At 36.3% G+C, this 24,479-nt stretch overlaps 1 protein-coding gene across 14 annotated transcripts in view; it reads left to right on the top strand.

Annotated features, from left to right (window-relative positions):
- The first annotated feature begins 260 nt into the window (after nt 1–260).
- The window catches only part of CARF (calcium responsive transcription factor), a 66,279-nt gene continuing 42,060 nt past the window's right edge, over nt 261–24,479 (top strand). For 3 of the 14 annotated variants that reach the window (XR_006342415.1, XM_043910353.1, XM_043910345.1), the window contains exons 1-9: nt 261–345; nt 4,789–4,952; nt 5,450–5,571; nt 12,060–12,189; nt 12,659–12,886; nt 16,829–16,949; nt 17,991–18,120; nt 19,011–19,095; nt 23,779–23,968. Coding sequence is in view for 12 of the 14 variants with exons in the window: in XM_043910353.1 (XP_043766288.1) it covers nt 12,121–12,189; nt 12,659–12,886; nt 16,829–16,949; nt 17,991–18,120; nt 19,011–19,095; nt 23,779–23,968 (823 nt within the window). In the remaining 2 variants the exon portion in view is untranslated. Of the gene's footprint in view, nt 346–605; nt 734–755; nt 1,454–4,619; nt 4,640–4,788; nt 4,953–5,449; nt 5,572–12,059; nt 12,190–12,658; nt 12,887–16,793; nt 16,950–17,131; nt 17,199–17,990; nt 18,121–19,010; nt 19,096–23,778; nt 23,969–24,479 lie in introns of those variants that run through there. The other 11 variants (XM_043910351.1, XM_043910349.1, XM_043910352.1 and 8 more) reach the window with 11 other exon arrangements.

Below are 24,479 nucleotides of genomic sequence, written 5' to 3'. Positions count from 1 at the left end.
TCTTCTTTGCATTAAACCTTCCCGACTCCAGGCAACGACCTATTATATTTCCTCGGCCTTCAGCTTTAATTTGCTAAAGTCCTTCCGGGTTTAATTTCTCAAGCATACTCCCAATCAAGATTCTTAGTCTACCGAGATTTCTCAAAGGCTCTAGCTACTAGCCTCAGGCTTTAGATCCAGGTGAGAGGCGGGGATACAAAAAAAAAAAAAAAAAAACCAATCAGAAAGGAAACGCGACGGTGGCTGATCAGGATCTTTTCTAAAGCGGCTGCGCTGCGCGCTCCCGGAGGGCCGCGCCTGCGCACTGTACTGGTCTCCATGGCGGGGCCTCGGAACCAAGACGAGGTTGAGTAGACTCGTTTTGAATTTTCTCCCCTCTGCTCCAGCACTTTGTGGACTTCCCTTCTCGCCCTCTAGGGCGCTCTGCGGCGGCGGGACTGGGGAAGTCGGAGGTTTGGCAGAGCTGTCTACGCCGGCGGGCGAGACGCTCCCCCCCCCCCCCCCCCCCCCCGCCCTTTCTTTCTGCTGCCTCCTCCTCCTGTCACCTCCTGACCCGCCGGGTCCCTGAGCAGCCGCCAGCCCCCGCCCCCGGGCGCCGCGGGCCTCAGTGGCGCCTCCCGGGCCCCGCCTCGGGCCGTGTTCGGGGCCCCACCTGAAGAGGCCTATTGCCCCCTCCCCGCCCCCGCCCGGGCAGGGGCCCCGGGCCTGGGACTGGAGGCTGGCGGAGGTGCAGGTTCGGTGTCGTGAGGAGAGCTGCCGAGCCTGAGGACGCACTGGCCGGGAGGAGGAGGAGGAGGAGGACTGGACCCCTGGGCGGGAGCGCCCACTGTGTGGTCCTTCTGCCCCGCTTTTCAGGGTTCTTTTTCTCTTTATGAGATCCTTTATACTTTCCTTAGGTCGCTCAGAGGGTAAAGCATCTGCCTGCAATGCGGGAGACCCAGGTTCTAGCCCTGGGTTGGGAAGATCCCCTGGAGAAGGAAATGGCAACCCACTCCAGTACGCTTGCCTGGAAAATTACATGGACCGAGGAGTCCGTGGGATCGCAGAGAGTCGGACACGACTCAGCGACTTCACTTTTACTTTTTTACCTTCCTTATGGAAGGCGAAAGGTGTCCTCCCACACCTTCTCCTTGCGTTTGTTTTTTTTTTTTGGTTGGTGTTGTTTTTTACTTTTTTTGGTCTTAACATTACCCAGAGGCCTATATCTTATTCTCAAACGGTCTGGAGAACTATTCTAATGGAATGTAGTTGTTTTTCTGAGGGAGGATGGATGGAGAGATACAATCCCGCTCTCACAGTCGCTTTTTAAGGCGTTCACCAGAAGAGCTTCAAGAGGGAGGCTTAGAGACAGCATTTTAGAGTAAGGCACAAGTGGATTGCAAGATTGTGGGCGAAGCGGTCTGTGTGCAGGTGTAGACAACTTAAGCGTTCCTCTGTTACGTTGCTTAAAGAGGTACTACAAAAGACATATGATGTTTAAGTCAACCACAGACTATGAGAAGGAATTTGAGCAATTATAAGCGAAAAATAATCTGTTAATAGAGCGCAGTGATAATGGAACTAGGAGTATTTTCAGTTTACTCACCTTCCTAGAATGCAGGCTGTGGAACCTGAAGGCCTGGGTTCTAATCCTGCCTCAGCTTCTTATTTATTAACCTCTCTGTGCCGCATCTTGGTCAGCAGTGAGATTAAGCGCCTCATAGTAGATGTCAACTATTCCATGGTTGTCCTTTATGTATTAGTTTAACTAGGAGCTCTGCCGATGTGAACACCTTAAGAAAGACTAGCTTCATGGTTAGAGGGGAATAAGAGAAAACCTCTCTGCTAATGGGTCTAGGAAAGGACTGGGCTTGCAGATGAAGCGGTGGCCAGGTAGCCACGTGATTCATTGTCATTGTGAGGGTTGTACGCATTATCGAGACTACCTGAAACTTGAAACTCTGAATTGAAGTCTTGCTACCTAATCCATAGTTTTGAATTTGGTAGAAGTAAAAAGAAATTTGACAGTTTCAAACACCATTTGCCTTTAATCATAAGTGATTCTTTAGTTACAGTAGTAAAATTGTCTGAATTTAAAATCAGAACCTGAAATAAATCTTACAGGTTTTTCAGATAATTTTTAGTTGATAATATATTATTTGTTAAAATACAGCTTTAAATATGTAATCGGGTTAATTCATTTTTAGCTATCATTGATTTGAAATTTATCAAGATAAGAAAATACTATTGTGATACTCAATACAGGTTCATCCTAATTTGAATGAAATGTTTTTCTATGATCAGTAAGATACAGAACCTAAATATGTGCTTAATAAGATAAAACTTCAACTTGCAAAGTAGAATGTTGAATTAACTAAAATACACTTTTCATTTGACTGAGACCTTTAGTTATGGGATACAGTATTCTGCCCCTTATATGGATATGTAAGGAGATATATATATATTATTTTTAGTTATAACACTTTTAGTTAAGGTGTTCCAAGATACGTGAACACCTAGTATGAGGGCTTTGGTTTTTTTTTTCATCAGTGGCTTATGTGTCATATTTGGTGTTTCCTTTATATAATACCTAGAGTAGTTAGTATTTTCACTTTTGAGTGTTTTTCTTAATTGTATTAGAACATTAACCTCAAGCTTTTGGTTCTAATGATTTCCTACATGATTCGTTTACTAAGGTCCTTATGAAAACTCTTTGTTGTCTGGATAACTACACTTGGAAAATGTTTCTCTTTATTAAACTTTTTTTTTTTTCTGTATGCAATGGCATGGTATGGTATGATATTAATACAAAGACGGCGCGGGTTTTGGAGTCCTATTGGTTTTGGTGATTTTTTTTCCTTCTTAGTTTTCTGAGCTGTAATGTTCTGTGATCTTAAGCAAGTTACTTGACACCTTCGGTTTTCTTATCTATAAATAGAGATAATAAGGTCTATCTCAGAATCATTGTGGAGATTAAATGAAATAATTTGTAAATCCCTCAAAGAGCAAAGAGAGAAAAAAGAGGTATGTACAGGGTAAGAAATGAGTAGAAACCAAGATTACAGGGAAGTTCGTAGAGAGGGCCGCTGCTGCTGCTAAGTCGCTTCCGTCGTGTCCGACTCTGTGACTCTGTGCAACCCCATAGACGGCAGCCCAGCAGGCTCCCCCATCCCTAGGACTCTCCAGGCAAGAACACTGGAGTGGGTTGCCACTTCCTTCTCCAATGCATGAAAGTGAAGTCCCTCAGTCGTGCCCGACTCTTTGCGACCACATGAACAGCAGCCCACCAGGCTCCTCTGTCCATGAGATTTTCCAGGCAGGGATACTGGAGTGGGGTGCCATTTCCTTCTCCAGTAGAGAGAGCAAACCTTAAATAAAAGAAATACTGTGAATTCTTTTAAGTTTTTTTCACTGAAAAATGAAAAATTGAAATAGATTGTTTATTGTTTATATGTATTTGAGTATATTTACCATTTTTATGTTGCTCTAACATATTGTAACTTTCCAAAGTCCATCTGTTAAAAAAATAAATTACTCTATAAAATATTTGTGAACTAGGAGTCTTGATGTAATTTTTGACACCACTAATTCATAGCAATTTTGTTTACATCATAGAAGGAACATTGTGTTGTTTACCTACCCTAAAAGATGAGAGAAATTGTATTTTCTAAAGTACTTTTGAGCAGTATTTTTTAATGTAGTTTAATAAAGGTCAGACACTGATTTTAAATATAAGATTTTAATATCTTTTAAATCTTGGGACATTAATCAAGGTACCTAGAAACTCTAAACTTAAGTGGCTTCATCTTTCAATTAACCTGTTTTGGGATTTACTCTTAGATTGTTGGTTTTTAACAGATAAATTTTACCACACAGAAGCCTCTAGAGAAAACAACAACAAAGCAATCAAATATTAAGACAAGTTTTTAGAACTTACAGTGAGAATTACCTTTAATGTTTTGAACAAATAAATTTGCTATTGAACGAAATCAAAACAGAGGTAGCCCTATTACAATGCATGGAGATTAGAGTAACTACAGAGTGAATGTCTTCCCCTCTACCGTGTATTCAATACATATGTATAAATAATAAAGAGTCCTTTTTTCCTATAAATTTAAAACATTGAATTAAAATTAAAACATTGAATTAAAATTAAAACATTGAATTAAAACATTCTAATTTAACAATTTCTTCCTATTTGCTTTCAGTATAAGGTCAAATCCACTTTTTAAAATGTGACATGAAATATACTAGAAAGCAGTTTGCCAGCAAAATTTAATGGCCTTAGTGTGGGTTCTGAACTCCAATTATTTTTAACCCTCTAGATTATAGATTTAATACTCTCTTTTCTTTCTGTTCTCTTTATCCCATTCCATTACCACTTAGGAAATAAGCTCGTCAATTTAATCCCAAGATTTTGTAGGAGGTGCTGTATGAGGTGGGGAGGGGGCTTTATTCTCAAGCTTCTGTGGCTCCGAATTAGTAAATATGTCCAATCAGTAAATATTTCCCTTGTGGAGAAAAATGCAATTTACTGTGAATATCTTTGTTTCTGTAGTCGTTACAGAATGTGAGTTTGAAACAAGGCCTTAGTCTGAATGCCCAGCACAGAGAAGTTAAGTCATCTATAGCTACCTGTTAATGGTAGTCTTCCATAAAGGTAGTGCCAGTCTTTGGTTCACTTTGAGTTAATCGTTGGGTTAACTATACCAGACTTGTAATGGCTACAGTAAAATCTGCATAACAAAAGCTAGTAGATTTCTCTATGTGTAGGAAAATAAATATACATTGAATACCTTCTCTTTACAGAAAAAATGCTGCTATGAAGACATAATTATAACTTTTGCATAAATGAAGTCACAACCATCATGATTTAGTGCTGCCCAAAGGAAGAAATTCAGTGGAAAAGAGAGTATTTCTGGGGATAGTAGAATGCGTGTGACCTGAATTTAAACTTGAGCTACTGCCTGAAGGTAATAGTTTTATTTTTTGACTAATTGAAAGTAACAGCTCTATAAAAGTTAACTATTGTCTATTACATATTAATGAAAAAGTCGAATTACACTTTATATATAGGTACTTTGTTTTGTTTATGGTTACCAGTTGGAAGAGAACATTTTATTCCTAGCAATTTAGTCTTAATATCTTCATTCTTTGGAACTTTACTTTGAGGTGGTTAATTGAAATTTAGGGATAATAATCTATAGTATGTACTGACATTGAGGTTAGATGGGTAATTTGGGTATTTTAAGTCACTGCAATTGTTAGGATTGAGGAGTATAATGCAAATTGATGGAAGAATTAGGGAAGGCAGGAGTAACAGTTTTCACTTTATTCAAATTATTTTTTGAAAAGGATGTCTGTAATTTTAAAAGTATTTTTAATCTCCATTTCAACAATAAATCAGGTCAACAGGTACTGGCAACCACTTTTTCTTATAATAACCACAAAAACCTTTTTTATCATGTAGTACTATTCCATACCAAACGTACTGCATAAAGGAAAATTTTGAGTTTTGAATTCCCAGAAGACAGTAGGAGAGAAGTTACCTTTCTTCCATTTGGAAAATTCCAGTCTGGTCAAAGTTCTGAAGTAAGTAGTTTATATTTGGCAAGCGTCCTGCATTATTATCCCACCCCTTCACTAGTGGGGGCTTCCCCTGTGGCTCAGCCAGTAAAGAATTCGCCTGCAATGCTGGAGACCTGGATTTAATCCCTGGGTTGGGAAGATCCCTTGGAGAAGGGAAAGGCTACCCACTCCAGTATTCTGACCTGGAGAGTTCAGAGAATACAGTCCATGGGGTCGCAGAGAGTGGGACCCAACTGAGCGAACTTCACTTTCACTAGTGCACTTCTCCAGGGCATTCATCCTGCCTTCCCTCTTCACTGCAGCATCTCACTCAGACCTGCAAAACCCCTTTTAAAGTACTCTGAGCCTCAAATGTACTTGCTTTCTAACCTCCAAGTTCCAACTTTTCAGGGTAGTTGTTTCTAGCACATGTTAAAGGAAAAAAGTTATATAAATATACACAAATTTGTTAATGACTGATAATCTCTCCAGAGTTTTTCTTTTTAAGAAAAAATTCCTTGTTAACTCCAATGAAAATTTCACTGATCAAATTTCAAATAGGGTAAGGGAAAGTAAATGAAGAAAAGTGTAAGTAAACCAATAAGGGATGGTTTGCAATGGAATCAGGGCACATATTAGAAAACTGAGAGTAAGTTTTCAGAATTTCTCCCCTAAGCTGTTTTCACTTTTTACCTCTCTGTCCTAAGGTCTACTTTTGGATCTGTTTACAAAATATTTTCTCAGTGACTGCAATTCCTGCATAGTTAGAATTCTAGCTTTCTCATGGGATCAGAGATGTTTAGATTTCTTGCAGAAGGGCTTTTGTGTGTTAGGGACTGCCTATGGTTAAATTTCAACCAGGAATAGTTGAGAACAGAAATGAGTGAAGAATTTCTTTAGCACGTTTAGTTTGCTAACCTATCAAAAAACAAAACAAAACTTTAAAGCCATGACTAATGAAGAAAGGGATTCCTTGGTGGCTCAACAGTAAAGAATCGGCCCGCAATGCAGAAGACGCAGGAGATGCAGGTTCCATCTCTGAGTCGGGAAGATCCCCTGGAGAAGGAAATGGCAACCCACTCCAGTATTTTTGCTTGGAAAATCCCATGGACAGAGGAGTATGGTAGGCTACAGTCCATGGGGTCACAAAGAGTCAGACATGACTTACAACAACAAGTGTCTAACAACAACAAGTAAGTCTTAATGCCTTACATGTAAAACTGGACCAAGTAACTGAATCACAGGGTTGTTGAAGGATTAAATGGAATGACATGTATAAAACACTGAGCCTAGTGCTTTACTGTGGTAAGTGTGCAATAAATGATAACCTTATAACTTTGAATGGCAAGCCTCAATTTACTTTTCTGTAAATTATTGATAGTAGGTCCTATATCACAGAATAAGAGTAATTATTAATAATTCTAGCTAGTAATTATTAAATGAGCTTCTGTGGTGACTCAGATGATAAAGAATCTGACTGCAACCCAGGGTTTGATCCCTGGGTTGGGAAGATTCCCTTGGAGAAGGGAATGGCTACTCATTCCAGTATTCTTGCCTAGAGAATTCCATGGACAGAGGAGCCTGGCAGGCTGCAGTCAGTGGGGGTCGAAAAAAATATGATAAGCATTCAATAAGCATTAAATTATTTTATAGCTATGATAATTAAATTCATAATCTTTATTCTGTGTTAATAGTGCTGATATTTAAAAATCAGAATAAAGTCTCAAAAATATTTCTTTTTTTTTTTCAATCAAAGGTTTTTATTTCAGCTGCCTCAGGACTTTGGGTTTCTGCTTTCTGGTTCTGAGCACAGCCTAGATTTTCAGACCACTGGGAAAGCGCAATCCAGATTCCTTCATTTCCAACTCTTTGCGACCCCATGGACTGTAGCCCACCAGGCTTCTCTGTCCATGGCATTTCCCAGGCAAGAATCAAAAATATTTCTTAATATCATCATGTCTAGACAGTGAATATCTCAATGTATTTAATTTACTAAAAAAAAATTGTATTCTCGACAGCAGTTATTTCAATTTTAAGTCCGTCAGTAGGACTTGAATTAATTGGATCTAAACTCTGTGAAAGTTTTCTGTTTGAATAGTTATTTTTATACTCAGTGTACATTCAGTCAGTTCAGTTCAGTTCAGTAACTCAGTCGTGTCTGACTCTTTGCGACCCCATGAATCACAGCACGCCAGGCCTCCCTGTCCATCACCAACTCTGGGAGTTTACTCAAACCCATGTCCATTGAGTCGGTGATGCCATCCAACCATCTCATCCTCTGCAGTCCCCTTCTCCTCCTGCCCCCAGTCCTTCTCAGCATCAGGGTCTTTTCCAGTGAGTCAACTCTTCACATCAGGTGGCCAAAGTACTGGAGTTTCAGCTTCAACATTAGTCCTTCCAGTGAACACCCAGGACTGATCTCCTTTAGGATGGACTGGTTGGATCTCCTTGCAGTCCAAGGGACTCTCAAGAGTTTTCAGCACCACAGTTCAAAAGCATCAATTTTTCTGCACTCAGCTTTCTTCACAGTCCAACTCTCACATCCATACATGACCACTGGAAAAACCATAGCCTTGACCAGACGGACCTTTCTTGGCAAAGTAATGTCTCTGCTTTTTAATATGCTATCTAGGTTGGTCATAACTTTCCTTCCAAGGAGTAAGTGTCTTTTAATTTCATGGCTGCAGTAACCATCTGCAGTGATTTTGGAGCCCCCAAATATAAAGTCTGACATTGTTTCCACAGTCTCCCCATCTATTTGCCATGAGGTGATGGGACCAGATGCCATGATCTTAGTTTTCTGAATGTTCAGCTTTAAGCCAACTTTTTCACTCTCCTCTTTCACTTTCATCAAGAGGCTCTTTAATTCCTCTTCACTTTCTGCCATAAGGGTGGTGTCATCTGCATAGCTGAGGTTATTGATATTTCTCCCAGCAATCTTGATTCCAGCTTGTGCTTCCTCCCGCTCAGCGTTTCTCATGATGTACTCTGCATATAAGTTAAATAAGCAGGGTGACAATATACAGCCTTGATGTACTCCTTTTCCTATTTGGAACCAGTCTGTTGTTCCATGTCCAGTTCTAACTGTTGCTTACTGACCTGCATATAGGTTTCTCAAGAGGCAGGTCAGGTGGTCTGATATTCCCATCTCTTTCAGAATTTTGCACAGTTTATTGTGATCCACACAGTTGAAGACTTTGACATAGTCATTGAAGCAGAAATAGATGTTTTTCTGGAACTCTCTTGCTTTTTCAATGATCCAACAGATGTTGGCAATTTGATGTCTGCTTCCTCTGCCTTTTCTAAAACCAGCTTGAACATCTGGAATTTCATGGTTCACGTATTGCTGAAGCCTGGCTTGGAGAATTTTGAGTATTACTTTACTAGCGTGTGAGATGAGTGCAATCATGCGGTAGTTTGAGCATTCTTTCAGATTGCCTTTCTTAGGGATTGGAATGAAAACGGACCTTTTCCTGTCCTGTGGCCACTGCTGAGTTTTCCAAATTTGCTGGCATATTGAGTGCAACATTTTCACAGCATCATCTTTCAGGGTTTGAAATAGCTCAACTGGAATTCCATCACATCCACTAGCTTTGTTCGTAGTGATGCTTTCTAAGGCCCACTTGACTTCACATTCCAGGATGTCTGGCTCTAGGTGAGTGATCACACCATTGTGATTATCTGGGTCATGAAGATCTTTTTGTACAGTTCTTCTGTGTATTCTTGCCACCTCTTCTTAATATCTTCTGCTTCTGTTAGGTCCATACCATTTCTGTCCTTTATCGAACCCATCTCTGCATGAAATGTTCCCTTGGTATCTCAAGTTTTCTTGAAGAGATATCTGGTCTTTCCCATTCTGTTGTTTTCCTCTATTTCTTTGCATTGATCACTGAGGAAGGCTTTCTTATCTCTCCTTGCTATTCTTTGGAACTCTGCATTCAACTGGGAATATCTTTCCTTTTCTCCTTTGCTTTTGGCTTCTCTTCTTTTCACAGGTGTTTGTAAGCCCTCCTCAGACAACCATTTTGCCTTTTTGCATTTCTTTTCCATGGGGATGGTCTTGATCCCTGTCTCCTGTACAGTGTCATGAACCTCCACCTATAGTTCATCAGGCTCTTTGTCTATCAGATCTAGTCCCTTAAATCTATTTCTCACTTCTACTATATAGTCATAAAGGATTTGATTTAGGTCATACCTGAATGGTCTAGTGGTTTTCCCTGCTTTCTTCAGTTTAAGTCTGAATTTGGCAATAAGGAGTTCATGATCTGAGCCACAGTCAGCTCCCAGTCTTGTTTTTGCTGACTGTATAGAGCTTCTCCATCTTTGGCTGCAAAGAATATAATCAGTCTGATTTCAGTGTTGACCATCTGGTGGTGTCCATGTGTAGAGTCTTCTGTTGTTGGAAGAGGGTGTTTGCTTAGAAGTCAGTCAATAAATGACAGTTAAATTAATTTTAGAAGTCATCAGGATAATCAGCTCTTAGGAACATAAAATCTTAGAACTGAGTGGGATCTTTAATGAACTAGTAATTGGAGTTCAGAAAAGTTGACATATTGGTTTTTTTCATCAAATCTAGACTGACCTTTTGTTCTTTACTACATGCAAGATGGTGAATTTAAAACAGTAATATTGAAATAGAACTTGTTAGTCATCTGGAAATGTAAGACCTTTTTAATTTTTTAAAGATAGTATAGAAAAGTACATTTAGAAGCTTTATACTAAGCCCAGGTAAATTTTGATTACATCAATGAGATGACTGATACTTAACAGATATTTGTCTTCAAGAATCAAATTATTTATAGATACTTAGATTTTTAATCTTAGTTTGCATAATTACAGGTACTAAGAATAATTTATTAGGTACTGACAGTGTCCTGGGAATTGCACCAAGTCCTTTGCATACATTATTTTGTTTAATCTTTTTAACAGCCTTGTGAGTGAGATGCTGTATAATTGTCAATTTGCAGAAAAGAAAAACTAAATCTCAAAGTGGTTAACTAAGTATAAAGCTGAAATTCAAACCCAGACCATTTGACTATAGAACACTGTCTTCAACTGTTTTATACAGTTTTACTGACAAAACTTCCTCAATTTTTATTTTAAAAATGAAGAAGTAATACATTTTCTTGTTTACCTTAACTACAGCACTGTCCAGAGTGCGATAACCTAACCAAAAATTTCAAGGTAATTTTAAAATTCATACTGGCTTTAGTTTACAGGCACTCTGATTGCTTTTTAAAGATAAGACTTTTTTTTTTTTAGAAAGGTTTGTTTTGGTTTTTTGGCTGCACCACATGACATACAGGATCTTAGTTCCCCAACCAGGGATCGAACCCGAGGCCTGGCAGTGGAAGCACTCAGTCCTAACCACTGGACTGCCAGGGAATTTTCTTCCTTTTTTTTTTTAAACCCCCTTCATCCATATCTCCGACTGCCAACCCCCTTGCTTGTGGCAACCACTAGTCTGTTCTCCGTATCTGTGAGCTTGCGTTTGTTAAAGATTCTACATATGAGAGAGGTCATACAGCATTTGTCTTGCTCTAGCTATATTTTTATGTCTTCTTTAGTGAAGTGTCCATTCAAATATTTTGCCTACTGTTGGTTGGATTGTTGTCTTATAATTGAGCCAAGGCATTTCTTTACAGAGTTCGAATACAGAAAAAGTTTTTTCCAGGTATATGTTCTGCAAATATATTCTCCTAATTTGTAATGAGCACATTTCATCACTTTAAAAAAGTCCAATTTGTAGACTTTTATGTTTTATATTTCATGCTTTTTGTGTCCTGTTTAAGATATCTCTGCTAAACCCAAAGTCAAAAAGATTTTCTCTCCTGCTTTTTTCTAGAAGTTTTATAGTTTTATAGTCTATGATACATTTCAGGTTAATCTTTGATACAAGGTAAGGGTCAAAGTTTATTGTTTTACATACAGTGATTTAGCAATATCCCCAGGGAGTAGGGGATGTTGGAGGTATATGTGGGGGCAAAATCACCACCTGTTGAAAAGTACTGTACTAGACCTAATATTTTGGAATACGTATTTCTTCCTTTTCAAAGCTTGTCATTCCAATGTTAAGTGGTATAATTGTATGTTATGGTAAGAGTTGTATGTGTATAATCTTCATCTGCACCAAAATATCTCTTAAAATTATCTAATGCTATCATATGGCACATCTCATAAAATTAAACATTTTCATTTAGAGTAAATCTTTGTAAAATGAGAATTTTAGAAGTGCCTGAAAGCATGTAACAACAGTATCTGTCACATACCAACAATCTTAATAAACCAGTACATGAGTGTAATTAAGGATAGGGTGAGTAAACTACATAACACTAATCTTTGCTCTGCCTTGAATTTACTCTGGTACCTTTGCAAATCATTTAACAAATTTATTTTCTTAATCTTATAGGGTATAAATGACTTAACCTAAGTTGTATGGGGTAATACAGAGAGATGAGGAATTTATTTAAGACAAACATTTTATACAAATATTATGTATTTTATTTGATCAGGCATTTAAACTCTTTCAGCTACTAAACAACAGAATAAAATGGAATTGAATATGATATCAGCATGGAACAATCTGTTGATTCATTAAAAGTCAACCATAATGATTCTGAAGAGTCAAAAACAGATTCTCAGGTATTTTGAAGTAGGGATTCAACTGGGAAATTTTTTTCCATTCAAAGGGAAAACAATATGCCATTTGATAATTTTTTATGCTTAAGAATAGTGTTATATTTAATATATTCAAGAATTTTAACATTTAATTTTCCATAATCCTGTCATTTAATTTTAAATATAGAACTTAATAAAATGATATATACATGAAGATTTATATATAAAGAAAAATCTGCATGTTGAATTATGTTTCATCATTTCACGATGTATTCCCATGAACAATTTGCAGTAAAATAATAATAAAATTCAACAGTTTCACTTAAGTACTTCTGTCTGTATCAGTCTGAATTGATAACAGTTACAAAATGTAAAGTGAATAATGAACTGAAAAGTGAATGTTTCCATTTTTTTAATCATAAGCATTCTATGTTTTAAAAAATTGTGACATATTTTACAAACACTCGAGTGACTTTTTTGTTCTTTGCAAAAGCCTCTAACCTATATGGACCCCAGTGAGCCTTCTTTTGGACAAGATGGTTCGCCTGGAGTTTTACCCGTTACTACTCCTGAAGAGGACAGTTCACTCTCATCTCAGAATATACCAGGGCCCCTGACTGAGACACAGACCCTCTCTGCAGAGCAATTCCATCTAGTGGACCAAAATGGGCAACCTATTCAATATGAGCTTCAGTCATTGGGGGATTCTAACGCACAAATGGTGAGTAGGTTTTTAAAATAACCAATTTTCTGCTGTTTGGCAAAATGTATTAGTCTTACTTGATGACCTTAATTTCTTGACACTATTGATTTACATTCCTTTGAAAACTGTTTCTATGATACTCATTTTTAAGTTATGTAAGGATTTTAAAAGATTTCCTGGGAATTCTCTGCTGGCCCAGTGGTTAACACTTCTTGCTTTCATTGCCACAGGCTCAGGTTTGATTCCTGGTTGGGGACTAATGCATACTGTGTTGTGCAATCAGAAATGAAATGAAATAGATTATTTACTTTCAGAACTACAAATAGTATACTTCAAACCAATGTAGCCCAGCTACTACCTTGTCTAGGCAAACTTGTGCTTTGAGAGCAGTTGGAAATGTAACGTAATTGGTCACTAGTGCTAAAGTGCCAGAGCTTACGTATAACTTAGATTTATTTTTTGTTTATACATTTAACAGAACTCAAGGTTATTTGCTCTATCAGTGTCTTATTTACTGATTTACATGCTACATGCTGGTGTGCTTTCTTGAAGAAAAAGAAAGCAATGAAAGTACCAATGAAATGATGGAATTTAGACATACCCTTATTGATTTTGTAGGTCAGTATGTAGATGTCATGTGAATAACAGTGTATAAAGTTGAAAATGGTGGTTTAAACTGTTAGCCAGAAGTATTTATGACCAAGTTCATAAGTTGAGTAGTAGAGGTGAAAGATGGTTTTTTTTTTTTTGAAAGATGGTTTTGATTGAAATAAAATTGAGAAAAACTTCTAAATGGCTCTCTGATGAATAATATACTTATATTAGCAATAATATGAGGAATAATATATCTGTTTCGGTTGTTTTTGCCAATTTTCCTACAATGAATTTTAATTCAGTAATAAAAATTACTTTTAAAATCTTAACTTCAAATATCAGTTATGCTTAAGTAGGCAGCCACTTATAATAACCCCAAATTAATCTTTGTTTTTGTTTCTAGTCTAGAGCATTCTAGAGTTAATCTGTGTCCTTTGGCTCCCTTTTAACCCAGCTAAATTTGGGGATTGAGAGTTATTGATTGAGAGGGGGCTAATTGTTGGTTTTTTTTTTTAGAGGGGGCTAATTATAGACAACTTTTTTGTGTTATGTTCAAGCTCAACATTATTCGGGCTTACTTCAGTAATGAAATGCAAAGTAAGGGTGAGCGTCTGTAACCATACTGTATCACCAGCAGAGATTAATAAACAACAAATAATTTAGATGTGAACTGATCCATTTTAATATTTCATGTTCAGAATGAAATACTTCTTTAATTTCCCCTGATATTTGACATTTATTCTAGTTTCTATCAGAACATTTAGAAAGTTTGTATATTCTAATGGAAGGATACAAGAGTCTGAATGTATAAAGGGTGCTCGTTTTACACATGGTAACTTTCCTAAAAAGCATGTTAAAATTATTTATTTATCTGGGTCTGAAAAAAGAGGTTTCATTCTCTCTGTAATTGTATTAAATATTCTATCTGCAGTAATTATAAAGGTGATTTTTACATTGTTTGGGGTAGGAGGTGATATAGAGAGTTATTTGAAGTTGTGAAATAAGGAAATATGTCATGAACTTGGAAATAAATAGAAGCAACAAATGGAATATAACTAGTTACTTTCTCCAAAGAATCAAAGATCAGACACTGGTGATGATATTCTGGGAAACTTAGCGGAGATTTTTTATTTTTACTGTTTATTTTAATAGACTTAATTTTAAGATCAGTTTTAGGTTCACAGTAAAATTGAACAGAAAATACAGATTTCCCTCCCATATGCCTCCTGCCTTCATATTTGCATAGATAGTGTTCCCCATTATCAATATCTCCCAACAGGTGGAGTTTTTTGTAAGAAATGACTTTTTTTTAAGCAATCAGTGAACTAGCAAAGTTTCTGTAGTGGGTGAATCTCCTGTGGATGGGAGGAGGTTTTAGAGTGAATCAGGGATAATGTTTTTTATTTGCTAGAAATATTGTGCATAAAGAGCCCAGTGAATATAAAACTACTCATTAGCCAAGATTTTCTGATAATTTTCATGGTTGGCCTCAAATAGAATCTATTACAGCAGATGACTCTTCAAAACTATTTTTGTTTTCATAGCAAAGATTAAAGATAATTACTTTTTTGGTAATAGAAGCAGTAATGTTATCATCACCATTGACAAATTATATGAATTGAAAATAGTTTTTAAGGTACCAGGTAGAATAAGCTAAGAAAACAGAAAACAGAGGAGATTCTTTTTCACTGTTGAGAAACATTTTCAAAATTAAGAGGATATTCCATAAATTATTCTTAATTATGAAATTTCCATATGGTTGAATAAATTATAACTTTATTTTATATATATATTTATTTGGATTTAAAAGTAACCACCGCACTCTTATCTTGTAAGAATGAATGAAATATTTTTCACATATATCTAATCTCATTTATATGGAGTAAAGAATTTAAAACAATATTATTATTATCGCCTTTTAAAGTCCAGCAGGGTTTTTGTATTGTTTTATTTTTCTCTTTTTTTTAGGTTAAGTAACATTATCAGGTATTTGGGAGGCAACACAGTACACTTGGGATTACGGGTAGAAGATTAAGGCAGTACAGAGTAGTGGCTAAAAGGAGTAGGACTGCTTGGGTTTGAATTTCAGCTCAGAATTGTATATACAGCTCTCTGTTACCTTGCATGAGTTTTGTAGCCGCTGTGTGACGATTTCCTCATGTATAAAATATATATACTTCATGAAGATTAAGGTACTATGTGGAAAGTCCTGCCACTGGTATGAACTCAGCGAATGAAAAGCAGTTGTCATCATCAGGGTTTACAATTGTTTTTTCATGCTGAGGTGATAAGAGGTATGGCAAGATATGTTTAGCTCAACAAAAATGATAAACATTGGGGGAAGGAAACAATTCCTAATCTGCATTTCTGGGAAATGTTTATGATTGTACTTAAGGCATTCTGTTTTGTTGAGGTTTAGGTTTGTTGTTGTTGTTTTTCCCCTCAAATTTAAAGTTTTTCAAATGACCCTCTTGAGTAAGAATACTGTCTCTATCAGGCCATTAGTAATGTTTCCATGTTTTACAAACCAAAAGGGAGACTTGAGAAAGTAGCTTGGAATGCTTAAGGAGAGTTTCCTGCATTAGGGAAAACTAAGGACAGGGGGTTTTGGGTAAAGGAGTAAAACTGTTAGTAGACAGTAGTTTTTTAGGTAATAAAGTTTATAAGGTGTCTAGAAAGTCTGGAAATAAAGGATAAACTTATTTTTAAATAATATTTTAGTTGTATTTTAAATCATAGGCTCAGAATGTTTTTATTCAGCTTACATGCTTTCTCAGTTTACATTCCCCTAAATTTGAGACAATGAATTCATTTGCTAAACTGAGAAAAAAACAAAGGAAATAATAAATATACTATTTCCATATGTTTTCAGACTTTGGGGGCACTCTGTGGTATTCCTTATGGATCAAGACAGCATGTAAAAATGTGGAGATATAAAAATCCTGTTTAATTAGACATTTTACAAGTTACTGTTTTTAAATGAAAATGACTTAAACTATGAGACTAGTGATTATCACACAAATAGGTCAAACGTGTGGATAATACAGTAAGTAGAAAAAAGTAAATTATCTTTAATCCAGTCAGAGACTTGTTCAGGTTACTAAGTAATTATACTTCATACCCATGCAATGATTAAGATCATAGGACATAGGGTCAAACTACCCGTTTTGAATCCTAGCTTTACCGCTTATCGACTGAGAGACTTTGGGGAGAAATAAAATGTTATGTTCCTCGTGTTTTCATCTATAAAGTGAGGGAAATGATAGTATCCATTGTTGAGGTAGGCATGTCTAACAGTTTTCTAAGGAGTGATTCTGTTGAATCATTATAGACTTATGCACTTGATTTTTTTAAAATGCTTCCAAGATGATTGTTGCCAGCCCATCAGAAAATGGACAGGTGCTGCGTGTAATTCCATCTCCCCAGGCAGGAATGACACAAGTGATTATACCTCAGGGACCACTTATGGATGAGAATAGTCCTCAAGGTGAGTAATTATGGATATAGGGGATTTAAGAATGTTTTAAAGAACAAATGTATGTTTCAGAAAATCACCCCATGAAAGTCAGTGCTAAAGTGGATTTCTTTGGGTAAGATTGTGAACTGAATGCTTAGAAAAAGTTTCTTAGCCCAAATAAATTTCAAGTTCATTTTTCAACTCCTGTCTAGGTTAGCTGTCTATTTCAGTTTGGAATTCTGTGAAGCTGCTTGACTCTTGCTTCCTCCCAAATGACCAGTGAGCATAAAATAAATTCTTCTTAACTTTAATAACAGCGATAATAACAAGAACATAGTGCTAATAGCTACTGGAGACCTTTTTATATTTGTATTTTTATCAATATTGTTGTTAGGCATGTGACATTCATTTGTAAAATATTCTTCTCATCTCTTTGCTCTTCTTTACTTTGTTCCTTCAGATTCAGAAAGACTCATGCTCCTTATTTATTTTATCCTTTGTTTACCTATTTGATAATATCCCTATTAGTTTTCTTCCTTTTGCTTCCTTTCTTTTTCCATCTATTTGAATCTCTTTTCTAACATCATAGCTACACTGTTGTGGTTTTTTCATAGATAACGATTTGGGGTAGATATTCTTAATTTAGTGTTAATGATTCTGTGTCTTTGATAGCAGTTGTTAAAACTTAAGAGGAAAAAACATAGTTTGCAGAAAACATAAACATGATATAGAAACAAAAAGGAGTTAGTTTTACAGGTTCCTGTTACACTGTGGTTCTTTTAATATGTTACTTTTGCCATTTTTATATCCTAGCTGTTCAATATAAGTTCTGAAACTTAAAAAAAAAAAAAAAAAAAAAAGTTCTGAAACTTAATTACAAAACTTCAATAATCAGTTTTACAGTTTAAAAGCAAGTTATCAGAGAAATTCTCAGTAAAGTACTATAAGTTTTATTATCTTTAGCTTCAGAGCATATCTTCCCTTTCCTGTTTCAAATATATTAGTTTCAGTTAGTTACATTCCCATTGTCTTTTAAGGTATTAATGTTGCTCTGCTCTTATTCTTGTTAAGATGTCTCTGAAGAGAAACCCAGTGACAGAGACTTACCAGCTGTGAGAGTGGATGCTCTAGCAGACAGTAACAGTAGTTACATTCTTCATCCCCAGGCATCCCTCACGTTGCCCAAAAAGACAGTGACCAGGTGAGTCAGTGAGAAAGAGGAGCTCATCTTTGTGTATCACCATGGAAATCACTGTTTACGATATCACATTTAAGGCTGGCTTCCTATAGAGAAGATCAGAAATGCAAGAAATAGAACAAGGCATCATCAAGGACATCCTTAAATCATTTTGATAGCATCTTGGCAACAAGGAAACTACTTTAGAAGCCATAAAAGATCAAAGTGCTACTTTACCTCAGTGACACTTTCTTGTTATCTTTGAAGAAATCTGAAAACATCTGGCATTAATAGAGTTTTTAAAATAAAGAAATATCTATTCTAGGTCCTGTAATTTTTAATGGTTCATCACATTTTATGCATCACATTTTATCACCTCGGTGGTAAAGTGTTTAAAATGTTTTTTGTTCATATCTTTCAGCTTTTATTTTTGCCATAAAATAACACTCTTTATAATAATTTAGGGAAATACAGACATGGGTTTTGTATTTATATTTTAATTGTTCTATGAAAATATTTTAAAGTTAACACAAGTTAAGTGACATTTAATCTTAGACATCATATTGTGTTACTATTAATAAGTCACCTGAAGATGGTTTATTAACTCATTTTCTGTTAAATGAAAAATGTATAAGAATACAAAATAAGCTCTGAGAAAGACATATAAAGCAGCTGAATTTGTTGAAACTACAGGTATTTGGAAAAACAAACTTAGACTTTACTTTAGCAATTGATAAAATAGTAATGATTGGGAAAAAGCATAGTTACAGCCATCAGAATCATCTGTCATCATTACAGTTTCTCCTTGATCACTTCAGTATTGTCTTTGACTGGCAAGAAGAAAAAGCAACTGAATGCTCTGTGTGTGTGTGTACCTGGTAATATATATTAATATATATTCTCACCTATCCCAGGATACTCGAAGAACCTCTTTTGGCTCCACTCCAGCCACTTTCTTCTAACACACCTATATGGGCCTGCCGTCTTAGGAGCTGTGAGGTGAGTTAAAAAATAATCCTTATGTAGATTGACTTAGTTGATTATAACTATAATTCATTGTCTACTTTTGAATATAACTAACAGAGGCTGTGTCTGTAATATTTTATGTTTGTGCTCCTCATCTATTACTTTATTCCTTAGGGATTATAAGATCTGTTAAAGCAGAAATCATATAAATCCCTTCATTCTTCACTTTCATTTCTTCTCTTACAATCTTTTCTTTGTCTTCCATGAAACTTCATGTTTCTTTATGTTTAATCTTTTAATCATTCCTTCTCTGTCTTTGCTTGCACTGATTTGTTTCCATATTCTCAGTGGAAATTCTTCAAGGTTCACTGTTTGACCTTATCTTGTTTCTCTACTTCTTTTCCCCCGAAGAGCTTCCCAACTTTGTTGACTTTCAATTCTCACTTTTATAAAAATGATCCCAATTCTCTATCACCAATTCTTTAATTCTTGCTTTGCTTTTGTGGCAGATCTCCAGCTACTTACTTGAAGCTTTACTTGGACTTTACCTCAAATTCACCATATCTTAAACAGAAATTATCTAACATACCACAACTAGCTCTACTTCCTAAATTTCTTGTCTGTATAATGACAAATACTATTTTCTTAGATATAAAATTTTTGATTAATTTATTTTTTCCCATATTTAGATAATCACCTGATATTTTTAGTTTTTCCTTTAAAGTGGTTTAAAAAGAGCCTCTTCCACAGCCTTTTATAATCTTGAACTCAGTTATAATAACAGCCTTCCCATTAATCTCTTTGACTCTTCCATTTCTAGCCCTTACTGTGTGGTTTTCTAAAACTACCAGTTTTTTTTTTGTTTTTTTTTTAATGTGGGCCATTTTTTAAAGCCTTCATGAATTTGTTACAATATGGCTTCTGTTTTGTATGTTTTGGCTTTTTGGCCATGAGTCATGTGGGGTCTTAGTTCCCTGACCAGGAAATTGAATCCACACCCTCTGCATTAGAAGGCAAAATCTTAACCACTGTACCCCAGAGAAGTCCCTAAAACTACTTATCTTTGCATATTACTTTCATTGTCTTTTCTCACTGCCTAGTAAGCTCAATGTTATTTTTTCCACATCATTTAGCCACTTGTTACTAGCTTTCAAGATCATTCGTAATCTGATATCACTTAATCTTGTCCTATTTTATTTCTTCCTTCTCTGCAATTTATCTTTCATTTGTATTAGCCCAGTCTTCTTACTTTATACTAGCACTTTAGAATCTTCCTTTATGCTCCCCTTCAATTGTTTTTTTTTCTTCAATTGTTTTTATATCCATTTCCTAATTTATTTTTTTTCTTCTACTTACCTTTCTAACTACTGTTCTTCAAATCCCAGTGCAAGTCCTATATATCTTTTCTGAAATATTCTAATAATTATTTTTTGCCAATTTCTCTCTTAAAATTCTTTGAAAATTATTACCATAACCATTCTTAATTATTTGCTAGCTTGGGTTATTCATTATTACATAACATTTAGATTATATGCTTTCTGAGGGAAGGGATCATGGTTTTCTACATAAAAATCATACATGATAATTAGTATTTAATTATTGAGATGCTTCATTGTTTTAAACATTCTTAAAATACAAGAAGGAAAAGCATTACTTCGGTTTTAACATTTTGAGGAAATTTCTTATCATGAAGTCAATGATGTATTATGTTTGTTAGGACATTATCACTGTTTTTGCTTTTCTAAGTTACATACTTGTATGTATGTATAGATAGTAAGATTTTTTTCCCCTCACCTCTTTGTTAGTCATGGTTTTTCAGTGGTTTCTTCCTAAAGTTACTATTCTTGTTGTTTGATGAAGGATTTTGTTGTTATTGTTTTAAAAAGAAACAATTTGTCAACCATGAAGTTTGTATATGTTTGGCTTTGCCGGGTCTTCATTGGCTTTTGTGCAGGTTTTTCCTGGTTGCAGCACGTGTGGGCTGCTCCTCATTGCTGCGTGGGGGCTGCTCCTCATTGCTGCGTGGGGGCTGCTCCTCATTGCTGCGTGGGGGCTTCTCCTTGCAGTGGCTCCACTCGGGGAGCACAGGCTCTCGGCGCCCGGGGCTCCAGCGGTTGCGGCTCTTGGGATCTAGAGCGAGGGCTCAGTGGTTGGGGTGCACAGGCTTAATTGTTCCTTGGCATGTGGAATCTTCTCAGACTAGGAATCGAACCCATGTCCCCTGCATTGGCAGGCGGATTCTCATCCACTGTGCCACCAAAGAAGTCCTGATGAAGGTTTTTTAAAATCATTTTCATAAACTTTATTAAATGCTATGGACATTAAAGCATTGGCAATTAAGTGGCCAAATTACTTGATTTTATACCATGGTACATTGTGTAGCTTATCTAGCATCATATATCTTGGAAGAAATGAGTTGAAACTGTTCAACAGCCTGAATTAGCTCAGCGAAGGATTCTTTTTTTTTCTCCAAGCTATATAGGTAGTGAAAAACATTTTTGGTTAATGACTGAAGAAATATTTTATGCATTTTGCTTCAAAATATTGTTCCCTAGTCCTTTTTACTTTTTAAGTTTCTTTTTAATGATGTTTTTCTTATAGGCATTTTTTAGATTTGACCAAAATTTATTAGTTGGAAAAATTTCAATACTGAATTAAACTTTTATTTCCTGATATGGGTTTGACTACATTGTAGTTCTGAATTTTTTCCTTTCACTGACAACATTCTATACTCTTATTTTATTTGTAAAAAAATGTTAATAGCTAGACTTTATGTCCCTACTTTTTTATTTGTAGGGGATATTTTGATGAAGAACTATCTAGGCTAGAAGAAAATTCATAAGCACAGGCATTTGCATTATTTTTAAGGGAAATTATAGATAATGTATTGTTTGGCATTAGATTGTCTGTTTTTATTACGACTCAAGAGTATTCCTACAACAGTATGTTCATACCTTACTTTTGTTAACTGTATTCTTGCCAGGTGAAATATTTAGTCTAATTAGGATCAACAAGATCCCTGTTCCACATTTCTGCTCTTATTCCCTATAAGGGAGAAACATGAAAGTGAAAGTGAAGTCCCTTAGTCCTGTCCAACTCTTTGCGACCCCATGGACTGTAGCTCGCCAGGCACCTTCATCTGTGGGATTTTCCAGGCAAGAGTACTGGAGTGGGTTGCCATTACATGGAGTCAATTCTAAGTCTAAATGCATTTCGGTTTAAGAGATCACAGTTTAAAAAAAATTCTCTATTGGTATAAAGATAGAAAGAAAGTGAAGTTGCTCAGTCATGTCCTACTTTGCAGCCCCATAAACTACCAGGCTCCTCCATCAATGGGATTTTCCAGGCAAGAATACTGGAGTGGGTCGCCATTTCCTTCTCCAGGAGATCTTTCCGACCCAGGGATTGAACCCTCGTCTCCCGTGTTATAGGCAGACGCTTTACCATCTGAGCCACCAGGGAAGTCCAATTGGTATAGAGAAGTCTATTGGTATAGAGAAAGCTTTTTTCCTAGTTGAGAGATACAGTATAGATCCTATCAGTTTATTTACATGATATATTTTTACGTTGCCTTGTTTCAGGGAGAATTTAAGACAGCTTACAAAAATACCTAAAAATAAATTAGCAAGGTAGAAGTTAAAATGGGAGCTGAAGAATAAAGAAAAACAAGACTGGAAGTATGAAGTGAAAGTAAGGATGTTTATCTTAATGAATTATATGTGTGTGTTTACATGCACACACGTCTATAATCTAAGTATCTACATCTCAAAAGGGGAAACCTAGTTAGTTCCTAACTTCTGTATGTGTTGCAGCTGCTTGCTGCTAAGTCACTTCAGTCGTGTCCGACTCTGTGCGACCCCACAGATGGCAGCCCACCAGGCTCCCCGTCCCTGGGATTCTCCAGGCAAGAATACTGGAGTGGGTTGCCATTTCCTTCTCCATCTGTATTTGTTAGGTAAAAGTAATTATGTTAATTTCCATAAGATAAAAGAAAACCTTAACTATTTTTGGTACTACGCCAGAATTTCTCTCAGAGAAAGATCTTCATTAAAAGAATATTGATATAATAAGCAAATTGTTTGACATCATTTTTTATAAGAGATAGCCATCACAATTTTCATAGATTTTAAAATAGATTCATTCATCATATCAAAATCTTATTTCAGGAACTTCCCTGGTGGTCCAGTGGTTAAGACTCCATGCTTCCACTGCAGAGAGCATGGGTTGGATTCCTGGTCAGGAAACTAAGATCCTACATGCCTTGCAGCCAATAAATAAATGAACAAACAAATACATAAAAAAAAAAAATCTGTTTCAGTAGAAGTAGCCCCACAGGGAACCAGTACTTTGTGGCTAATTTTATGTTGATCTGGTTGGATCCGGGGGTAGAATTTTATTTGGAAGAATGAATACACAATATGTTCTTCAAGCTATCTTTGCTGGTATTAATTCTCTCAAACAAGATTTTAATAAAGATACTTTGGCAGTGAGTTTGGCATTATACTCTAACAAACTACTACAAAATATCTATTTGATGATGATGTTTGAATTCAGCTCAGACCTACTGGTTGTAATAGACAACATTGATCTGAGGGCAGAAATGACGTCCTCTTTTGAGAAATTATGAGTCTTTCATCTTAGGCAATCACCTTATTAAATTTCTTGTACACTGAAGCATATTTGTTGATAATTTTGTTACTGAATTTCTACATGCAGAAAATTGGAGATTCATACCGTGGCTACTGTGTAAGTGAGACTGAATTGGAAAGCATCCTAACATTTCACAAGCAGCAAACACAGAGTGTTTGGGGGACACGCCAGTCTCCAAGCCCAGCCAAGCCAGCTACGCGCTTGATGTGGAAATCCCAGTATGTCCCATATGATGGAATCCCATTTGTCAATGCAGGTACTTTTGTAAAGATTTATTTTTAAAAGTTCAGCAGCAGTCATGATCCATTGTGAAAATGTGATTTTCCTTGGAGAAGGAAATGGCAACCCACTCCAGTATTCTTGCCTGGAGAATCCCATGGACGGAGGAGCCTGGTGGGGTACAGTCCACGGGGTCGCAAAGAGTCGGATATGACTGAGCGACTTCACTGTCACTTTCACTTTCAACCCTCAGCTGAGAAGACTTTCAGCTCTTGTGTTTGCTATTGATTGATTTCTTGAGTTCTCAAAGACCTGTGACCATATTTTTTTAAGTTGCCTGTTTTCTAATTGCATCACTTTACACACTGTTGTCTAATAATATGTGGTATTTAGAATGCCTTCTTAATTATTTTGAGCAGCCATTGCCTGTATTTTCTTAGCACCTCCTTGGTTTTCTTACGTGAACTCATCTGACAGGGAAATGCAGCTTTTTTGTTTGCCCTCTCTGCATACTGGACCGTCTGAGTCAGTGTTCTAACTAATCCCTG

This window comes from Cervus elaphus, chromosome 8 (assembly GCF_910594005.1).
Source record: "Cervus elaphus chromosome 8, mCerEla1.1, whole genome shotgun sequence".
Classification (NCBI taxonomy): Eukaryota; Metazoa; Chordata; class Mammalia; order Artiodactyla; family Cervidae; genus Cervus; species Cervus elaphus.
Note: the sequence above shows the minus strand (reverse complement) of the source record. Positions and strands in the feature narration are given on the sequence as shown.